Source organism: Halichoerus grypus, chromosome 2 (assembly GCF_964656455.1).
Source record: "Halichoerus grypus chromosome 2, mHalGry1.hap1.1, whole genome shotgun sequence".
NCBI classification, from domain to species: domain Eukaryota; kingdom Metazoa; phylum Chordata; class Mammalia; order Carnivora; family Phocidae; genus Halichoerus; species Halichoerus grypus.
The window spans coordinates 25,572,161-25,582,308 of record NC_135713.1 but is presented as its reverse complement, the minus strand read 5'-3'; the positions used below and the strand labels follow the sequence as shown (position 1 = coordinate 25,582,308).

Below are 10,148 nucleotides of genomic sequence, written 5' to 3'. Positions count from 1 at the left end.
TTGTTTCTCCTTTTTTTTTTTTTACGATTTTATTTTATTTATTTGAGAGATACAGAGAGTGAGAGCGGGGGAGAGGCAGAGGGAAAGGGAGAAGCAGACTCCCCACTGAGTGGGGAGCCCAATGTGGGTCTCGATTCCAGGACCCCAGGATCATGATGTAAGCTGAAGGCAGATGCTTAACCGCTTAACCGCTTAACTGAGCAACTCAGGCGCCCCTCCTGCTGTCTGTCTCATGCTGACTCATGACCTGGGACAGAGGACTGCCTTCCCCCTTCCCCACTCCCCTCATTGCATTTCCTGTCCTCCACACACCTGTTCCTGGGATTTGTAAGTAACAAATCTTGTGACTTTACTTCCTTTGTGTGAGTATATTGAAACTGTGCCTTCAATCAAAAGAACCCCAAGGTTTTCACTTGCTCAAAGTGGGAGCTCCGATGCTAAGGGAGCTCCCTGCCAACCCTGCGTGGGTACCTCGTGCCTCCTCATTCATGAGATCATACTCTGCGTGTTGTGAATTCAGTACACTGGCTTGGGCTTCCCAACACATACCTCTCTCTCTCTCTCTCTCTCTCTGCACGTGTATGTACCCAGGGAAGGACATGTGAGGGTACAGCCAAGAAGAAAGCTCTCACCGGGAACCAAATTAGCAGGCATCTTGATCTTGGACTTCCAGCCTCCAGAACTGTGAGAAATAAATTTCTGCTGGTGAAGACCCCCAGTCTGTGGTATTCTGGTCTGGCAGCCCCAGTGGACAGCCTGTGTTTCCTGGAGATTTCCTGGCCCCACCCTTCATTGCTGGTAGGCCCTCCCACACACCCCCAACCCCCCACTCCCACCTGCAGCCCAGAATCACATCCTGCTCAGAATCTTCTCAAACCTGGGCACCCAGTGTGAATGGCATTTGTGGTGCTGTCCAGGGAGATCACCGGCAGCCGTAGCCACAGCAGGGCCAGGGAAACATCACTCCAACCATGAGAATCGCTGTGTTTCTCCAGCTCAAAATAAATCATTAATAACTTTCCAGATAATGAAGCAGCTTTTTACAACTCTGAGGCAACTGAGATGCTTGAGGCTAATCAGTTTGCTTAGTCTGCTAGCCTGAGGAGCTCTTTAGAGTGACAAAACTGACTTCGGATCTCTTCCAGCTGGGCAACGGACATCATCATATGAGTCGGTGAGGCCAACCGTGTAACCAGGTAGAGATGCAAAGTAACGGTGTTCCTGAAGAGTTCTTTCCTTACCTGCCAATTCAAGGTTTACCACTCATTATAATATATTGTTTTCTTATTTCTATAAACTTCCCTTTGCTGGGCAAAAATTCTTGTGTTCTTTCATGGGTACCATTCAAGCAGTACAATTCATCACAACCACTAATTGATCTTTACTTAAACTCGCCCTAGGAAAACAGAAAGTCCTCAGAGAATATGGATATGTGCGGTGTATGTTGGTTGAATTATAAACAGGAAAAGGTTTCCGTGGGATGTATTTTTAATGAGGACACATTGTTATACTGCAAGCATGTGGCATTCTTGCTTAAGAGAAACATTTACAAGAACACATACACATTTCTAGCCAAACACCAGATGAAGTAGATACTTTAAATGACCAGTTTGCACCAGAAATAAAATATATTATACAAAACGGGAGTTATATCCACAGTCATTAATTTTCATTTTCTACACAAAACAATAAATTAAATCACATTATATGCAGATAGTTCTACTTACATTAGAATAATAAATTGTAGCTTGTGCAGCTTTTATTTTTTTCTACCATACTCATGGTAGATTTGTATTGTTTGGTAGTCCTATACTTAGAATAACAATGAGTAATATGGCCCAGAAGATAAGGGCTGCAGAAATAATCATCCACGGTATCTATTCCATGTCCTCTTGGTTTCAACTATTCACCATGCATGAGGAACAAAGCTCAGATTCCCAGGACCCAGCAAAAAGAGTCTGCAAACTCACAGCATCTCCAGGCTGTTGAGGGCACCCCATTGCTGTCTTGCAAGTAAGATGCACCACTTTGAACTCTTTCAGATGTTGGCATTAAATAATAAATAGGGCATCCTGTATTGAAATCCAAATTTTCCTCTTTCTCGACACTTTCTGCCCAATTATTGTGTGCTATCACAGCTTTGTTCCCCTAGCAAATAAAAAACAATTTGGTAGTCCATGTGACGATTTACACCCTTGGTGGAAGGGCCCTTTATTCCTGTGCATAAAATTTAGGTTTTTAAACATGTGAATCAAAGCAACACCATTTTTGCTAACTCTTGATTTTGCTTGTTCAAATGTCTCCCCTAGGAAACATTCCATGCCTGATACATCAAAGAGCTATTATAACACATGCATTTTTACTTCTGACACTCGGCTCCCATTGAAACCCTTTCACCATGTTTGATGTAGCTTAAAACAGGAACATTAACAGCATCAGCTGGTTTAGAATTGCTTTACCTTTGGTATGAATTAACATCAGTGGTTAATGAAAAATTTGAACAAACTCCAATCCAGCCCCTTTTGAAAGTCATTTTAATCCTAGAGTCTAGCTGTGGGGTATGCCTTCAAGAGACATTCATGAGATCTACATGCTGAAAACCAAAGCGAGGCTTGTTGGAATATAGGCACATCACAGGCTTGTCCAGCCCCAGAGCGTGTGTGGGTTCTGATCCAAAGCCAGCTACGTTCTTATAGGCAGCACTATTTTGTATTCTTTCCCTCTGAGGAAGTACAGAGGTCCTACTCAAGTTTCTACCTGCATGGGCAAAATGCCAACGCATCTTTGGAGCCACAGTGGATGGTGCGGGGGCGGGGGGGGCGGTATTGAGGGAGATGGATGATGGCGGGGGGAGTGAGTGAGAAAGGACGGGGCTACTTGCAATGCCACTCTCTTCTGTTTGTTTTGGAGGATCAAGCTCCCGATTCTTCTGGCTGGATGTGTCCCAAGCTTCTTGCTGAGTCTGGCTGTTGAAGATGGGCTAAATTATTGGGTATTCTGTAGTTCTAAAGATCAACTGAAAAAGAAACAAATCCCTCTGAACAGCACCTTCTCATCTTCTATGCTTCAACACTGCCCCCAAAACATATTCTGTGTTTTCAGACAGTTTCAGTTTTTTCCACTGAAGAAGAAATTCAGCCCATTTTCATCTTCTCCATGAAGCACTAACCACCAGGGGCATAACTAAACAGAACCCATGAAATATAGATCAAGGGGCCTAATTTGAGTTGGTGTTTGGTTTTATACTGTACATTTTGGTTTGGTTTTATACTGTACATCAGGATCTGGGTTCTTTGTGTCCCAAGAAACATAAGTATGCTTCCTTTCAGTTTATAAACTTTCCCTTATACTGGTGGTATAATATTTTATTTGGCCTCCTAAAGAGACTTCCTCAAATAGCCCTGTACACTCACTCACAAGAAGGTGGTGATGCCATGGGAAGCTAATTTCTGAATTGTCACTGTCTGTATGAGGTCTATACAGTAGCTTTAATTTCACCGCCAACAGCATACCTTACACTCCCAAAATCAGTAGCAACCAGAAGAAAAGTGGTAAATTAGGCACAAAGGGGGCACAGGTACCTTGAATAAGTTAAGAACCCTAGAACCTGTGAACAGGGAGAAGTGATGGGAAATTCTAAAGCAAAAGTCTGAATTTAAGGAAGAGGAGAAAAGGAGACATTCTCTTTCCATACATTTTTCTTCTCCCTCCATTAAATATAGCTTCTGAAATGTAAAAAAAAAAAAAAAAAAAAAAAAATTATCTCAAAGCCTGTGAAACTATGTCTGTGGTTCAGGAAAGAACAAGCTGACAGTTCTGAGAAATGTAATGTTGTAGGGGCTTCCTCGTGGAAACTAGTCAGTCTGGGGGAAGACATGCACTCTATACAGAAAATTATTCCTGGATAGAAGTGATCATCTGAAGAAAGCTTTTATTTTTGAATCCAGAAAAAAAACCTAAGGATGTGACAATGATGACCATAAAACCTATACTTATTTCCAACACCATGAGTATATACAAGAAATATGTACTCATTTTGACCTATATAAATATCAGCTTCTTTGGCCAGATGAGAAAATACTGATAAAGTTTCTCTTCTGAAATCTGAATGCCCTAGATTTCAGGGTAAAAATTTATAGAGTGATTTAAGAACTAAAGCCCTATTTATTTTACTGTATGATATGTGGCTTCTGGTGGAGTATGAATGACTAGTTGTCAAAGATGCTGCTTAGCAGTAAGGAAATTAAGTCCCAAATTATAATCTCTAGAGGTCTTAACCCAGGGTACGCTTGCGCCAAACACCTACACTTGTAGCAAAGTTTTCCAACTTAATGGAGTTTTCAAAACTTAATGGAGTTTTAGTAACTCATATGATGACTTCAAGGAGGAAAGAAGTGAAAACAGACATGTAAATAAGCACTCAATCTTAGGAACTCCCAGAACGGTTAACTTTGGAACTGAATGGCATGTACCTATGAGAAACCTCATGACTTGTTCCACCATTTTAAAAAAACTAAAATCTCACTTCTACCATTTTATCTGGGGATATAATATTAAATTTAGAACTATTCCTCTACGTGAAGTAGAAATAAAAGATATTTGCTTTAAAAATGTTACAGTTAATGTTACAGTTACAGCCCCTATATTACTTCCAGAAAGGTTAGAAACGTTTATGTCCAAAGACTGTAACCAGGCAGAGTGATTTCCCCCCTGTAATAAGCACATAGGTTTGAAATTTAAATTTTTTTCACAAACACAAGGTAGTATAAAATGAATATCTCTAAAATACATTGAAAACATCATGAAAAATAAAAATGAGAGAGAAATAAGCTTTCAATTCACAAGAAAAAGATGGATGTAAACCTTCCATTCTGTTTTCACTTTGAGGAGTCCTGAGTTGTTAAATGTTTTGCTTTCCTAGATTTTACTTCCCAAACTCTCTTCCAACATTGGAATTTCTGGAGCTTGCCTTCTTGTCTTCTTTTGCCATCATTTTTTGAAGTCAGCACTTTTTCCTTTGCATCCACCATGGAGAACTACAACACAGTCATTTCAGTTGATCATAGCTCATTCAGTTAACATGCTCTCCAACTGCCTGAATCCCATTTTTTAAATGTAGAAAGGCAATATGCCTCACACAGAAATAATCCATTCACTGAAATAATCCATTGGCTGGTTGAAGTAGGAGGGACAGAAGCAGACTCCTCCAGGGAAACAAGTTCAGGCCAGCTGCCAAGATATGCAGCTTTTTTCCCTCTGCCTGCCTCCACTCCCGCCTGTGTGAGCTATGACCTCCATCATCACCAAGGAGTTGCTCGAACTCCCCTATTTTCCTCCCTATGCATGATCTTTTATAGTCACTAAGATAATTTTAAAAACTATTTTCCAGATGTTCAAAATGTTACTGAAGAAAGCCCCTAGTGACATAATTACAACATGGTACGCTAATCTGCCAACTCCCTACTCTTCTCTCACTCTTTTCTCCATAAATTGTCAGCAAAAATGGCAACCTGAGTTTACACCTATGTGCAGAGTACTGGGTGCAAAATAGATATTCAGTAAATATTTATTTAACTTTGTTCAAATCTCTTATATCTACACCTCACCCGCTATTACACGGGTTATTAGTGGATGACTATAAAGCTTTGTGGAGTCAACTAAAAAGGAATATAGTAGCTATCAGAGTCCCTCTTTTAACCAAAATATCACTGAATCTTAGTAAAATGTCATGTATGCATTTTTAAATTTATCATTTCTGTGCTTACTGTCAAATTCTAATACTCTATAAGTTGTTCTTAAGGAAAAAGGGCTGCCTTAAACCCTAGTTAATTCTAATCAGTTCCACTCTTTATCTGGAAACTCATCATTTGACCAGAACTGGAAGAGGTCTATTCTAAAATAACTTTGCATTTAAAGCAGGTAAATCGATGTCCTCCCGTAGCGTCTGTGATCTGAATACATTTCTAAATCTCTGTAATTAAAGTAGCAATTGGCATTTGGCTTTGGCCAAGGGGGACAGGGAAAAAGGGAGAAAAAGAGAAGCATCTTTCATCATTGCTGGTTTGTTGTACACTTTACCCATGCTTTTAAAATATAAGTGGAATTTAATCTTCAAAATGAAAAAATAGACACATTTTCTAATAGCAAAATATAAGATTAAAATACCTAAAAATAAAATGTTAGTGTGAAATAGGGCTTTTTTTTTTTTACATTAAAAAGTGAAACATTTTAGATTTGCTTTTCTTTAGATTTGCTATAAATCCTCTTATCTTATTAATAGTTACAACTTTCCAGAATAGCTTTTATGAGACACTGAAGGAGACAAGCAGGAAATCCTTCTTCGAGATACGAAGTCAGGTCCTGAATATATATATACATTGGACAGAGCAGTCCTCAACTTCTAATCTGTCCACCAGCACTAGAAAAAGGAACACTGTATTTCCAACCTTGAGATTTTTCATTACATTTTCCTCTTTGGATGTTAAATTCTTTCCAAGAATATTCTACTCGTAAAAATGATCTTATTCTAGCTATAAAACATTTCATTTAAGAAAACCACATTTTTGTAGCCTTATATGAAATGCCCCCAAAAACCATCAAGATATGGAGACATCAGATTTTCAAACATAAATCTAATCATATGCCCTTGAAACAGTATGAACATTTAACAGAGTGATGTTGTATTCTCGTATTTGCTTGTAATCAGGTGAAAGGCCAGGAGGCATATGGTGATTAATAATAGTTCCTGAGCTTCTAAAGAAATTTTACAATGAAATGACTAACTGCTTAAAAGAATGAGTTCTTCAAGAGCGCCCCTTCTGTTCCATTGATGTCTTTCATCCCATCTATCTCCTTAAAGAATCTCAGGCCAAAAGAAAAGGCTTTCTTTTAAGCCACTGAAAAATGGGATCTGATGGAATCTTCCCGTAACTCTCGATGTTTTCCAACGTTACTTTCTTCTTGCTGGCTTCGCCTTTCAATGGTTATTCTGTATTTCTTCCTGGGTAAAGGGAAAGTGAATGTAGTAATAAAATCTCACTTGGCTACAAAATACTATGGTTTCTCTTACAAAGAATGCCCTCAAGGGACATCTGGGTTTGGGTTGATAAATGAGAAGTGACAGAATATGAAACCCTGGTCAGAGATTAAAGCAGTGTGCCCCAAGGCGTTATGCCCTTATTCAAGGAGGAAAATTGGCATGCTTTCTGAAATGCCATAGAACAAGCCCTCCCCTTTTTCCCTGGGTGCCTTGTGGGTTAAGTCTTGTCTATTCTGCCACAGAAGCTCTCCCTAACTCCCAGGATGTGCCCTAGATAAAGATCAGATTAAGTGTACTGTGACCAAAGGAACAGGAATACAATTGTTCCCACAAAAACTCACATACACCCGGGGTTACATTTCCATACAGAAATGAAGAAATCTTGGTCTAATGACTTGAGACTAAGCCACAAACTCAGTCACCAAAGATTACAGAGGACTGGACCGCCCTCATGATTTGTGACTACCAATACCTTGCACACACATAAATATGACAATTTTACAAGCCTGGGGGCTGAACCCCGGTGGCAATTAAATGTGTGGATTCTCCAAGTACTGAGCACAGACCAGCCTGAGAGTGTGGACTGCCCAGAGCCACCTCCTCCTCTTCAGAAGGTGAACCCAGACACTTATTTCTGGATTGGAGGAAGCATAAGAATAGGTAAATTGTTTTTCCTTTGCCCAGATTCCCTCTCCACTTACACATTTGGTAGGAATTTGCATCAGAATATTTGTGATCAAAGGCGAGCAGGGCTCTGTGGCCCACAGGGGGATGCGGTAGAAAGCCCTGGCCCACTGCCCAGTGTGCTAACTCACTGACCACCAAACCAGCAGGGTCATGAAGACCATCAAAAAGAACCACGTCGTTCTTTTAACTGCCATGTTTTCGGTAAGAGCAAGATATGGACAAGTCACAAGGAGGACTATGCAAAGGTGAGTGACCAAGGCAATAGAAGAGAGTGAATTCTAAAACTTGATAAAACATCCTAACCTGAAAAAGTAGAAGGCCATTAACAAGCCAGCTCCTAGTAAGGCCCCCACAACAATTCCTGTCACTGCTGATTCTTCTAGACCACCTGCTTAAAAAAGAAACATAGATCATCAGAGTTCATTTGGAGAAACAGAAATGTCTCAAGTTTTAATCACTGGAAGGTATATCTCAATTTCCCACTTGTGGCAAATTTTCTTTTTTTTTTTAAGAAAGTTTTTCTAGGGGATCCTGCAGTTTCCTTTTTTTTTTTTTTTTTTTTTGCCAAGTACAAAGCTTAAGAAGCATTTAAGAAAGGACCATAGGAGAACAATGGGAATAAAGCAGGTTCAAGAAAGATCTGAGTAACGCTGGAAACGGAGGTTTTCAGGTACACCCATCCTCTCTTGAGCTCCTAGTCAGAGAAGACAACTGGATGGACCATGGGACTGACCCAGCACATCTTATTTTCACAGACAGATGATGACACTTCAAAGTGCTAGGAGATTTGGTGAAAAATGCATTGGGCTAATGTTCTGTTTTTAGATATTCTCTCACCAAAGCTGGAGTTTCATGTCAAAATGTCCTATATAGCTTTGTGAAAATACGAATAACAATTTGAAACAATCGAGTTCAGTAGCGTCCCAGTTATTATATAAATATGATAAATAGCTAGCCTTTATATAAACAGTGTAGTGTCAGCCTTTAGTGCATTATCCCATTCAATCCTCAGCCCAAAGGATTGGGTACACATTTTTCATTTTACATATGGGGAAACTGAGGTTTAAAGAGATAAAGGAACATTCCTAGGATCACAAAACCACTAAGTGACAAGGGTGGGATTTCAAATCCACACCCAGAACTCCAGAGACTTTTTTTAACATATGTCTGCTTTACTCCTTCCCATAATTATCGCATATACATAAATAACACCGTTTGAAGGCTGGTCCCAAAGTAAGGAGCATACATATGTTAGCCTAAAGTGACTAACTGGCCTGAAAGATCGATATTCACTTGTTTCTCCCTCACTAGCTTATCTCTAAAGCAAGGATTTCCAACAATTTCCTATTTGTAGGCTCCTTATAAGAATGTCCACTTGCTTCTACATTTATGTTTGTTTGATATCCAAACAAAACACTCATAAATAGCATATTTTACACTGATTTGCCAATTTGTAAATCTGAGGGTGTTTAAGGGACATTATCTGTTTGGTTCTGAGGGATAGGAGGACACCTACAAACTCTGAAAATCAGAATGAGACTTGCTACACATTTAATATGGGATCTTTTTCTTTTCCCTAAGTGGACATCTCAAATGCGAAGAGATTGTATTATGGTAAGAGGTGTAATAATAGGGAGAGGCCTTCTACCATTTTGAAAAAAAGAAGAAAGACCTAGAAACATCTGATGAAAGTGGGATGCCGGTTTGTGAACTGTTCCCATGGGTTTTACCACATCAGAAAAAGGAAGGTGGACTTTCAGAATATGAGCTCCTGGACAGAATCTGTCTTTTAAACTTGCATCATGGTGATAGTGCAGACGGTGAAAAGCAGAGCAAATTAAGTCTCTAAACTTACATGATTTGCAAGGAGAGCTGTTTGCGTGTTCCACAATTCTGGTCTCATCTATTCTCAGTTTTAAAGGTCCCCAAGGATATTTGACATTTGGCCGCATTTCAAAACGACCTTCTTTTCCAAAGTAATCACCAATGACCTATGTAAAAGCAAAAAACAAATGTGCAAACTGAAAGCTCAAAGTTCTCTGTTTCCAAAGGAGGCATAGGGTGGGCGCCCCATCACTCTGACTATAATGATGTCTTTTTGAGGACTTCGTAAATCAAGATTTGCAGTCACTAATGGTGCTTTTAAGGTAAGCATAATTTAGGGAGAACTGTGGCTCCCTACGGCAGGAAAGTGGTTATACAGAAAACAACATCTCAGAATTTATGGCTTTTCCCTTGCTCATCAGAGGAGGTGCCACTCCACACATCTGCCATCCGCCACCGCGCAGCCCATGCATTCAGCCATTTGTAAAGCCCAGATTGCTTTCAGGGATGTGGGAGAGAGTCGGGGCCCACCTCATAGCCAGATTAAACCATTACAGGTGCACGGCCTCATACCACTCAATCAGCTGGGCATATAAAG

The 10,148-nt window shown here is 39.9% G+C and overlaps 1 protein-coding gene across 5 annotated transcripts in view; it reads right to left on the bottom strand.

Moving 5' to 3' along the window:
* Positions 1 to 1,470: 1,470 nt before the first annotated feature.
* NPR3 (natriuretic peptide receptor 3) overlaps positions 1,471 to 10,148 on the bottom strand; it is a 115,250-nt gene continuing 106,572 nt past the window's right edge. For 3 of the 5 annotated variants that reach the window (XM_036065585.2, XM_036065580.2, XM_078066613.1), the window contains exons 6-8: positions 9,582 to 9,717; positions 8,030 to 8,117; positions 1,471 to 7,000 (exon numbers count right to left, since the gene is read on the bottom strand). In XM_036065585.2, the coding sequence (XP_035921478.1) occupies positions 6,889 to 7,000; positions 8,030 to 8,117; positions 9,582 to 9,717 (336 nt within the window). In that variant the 3' untranslated portion in view covers positions 1,471 to 6,888. The remainder of the gene's footprint in view (positions 7,001 to 8,029; positions 8,118 to 9,581; positions 9,718 to 10,148) is intronic. The other 2 variants (XM_036065581.2, XM_036065583.2) reach the window with 2 other exon arrangements.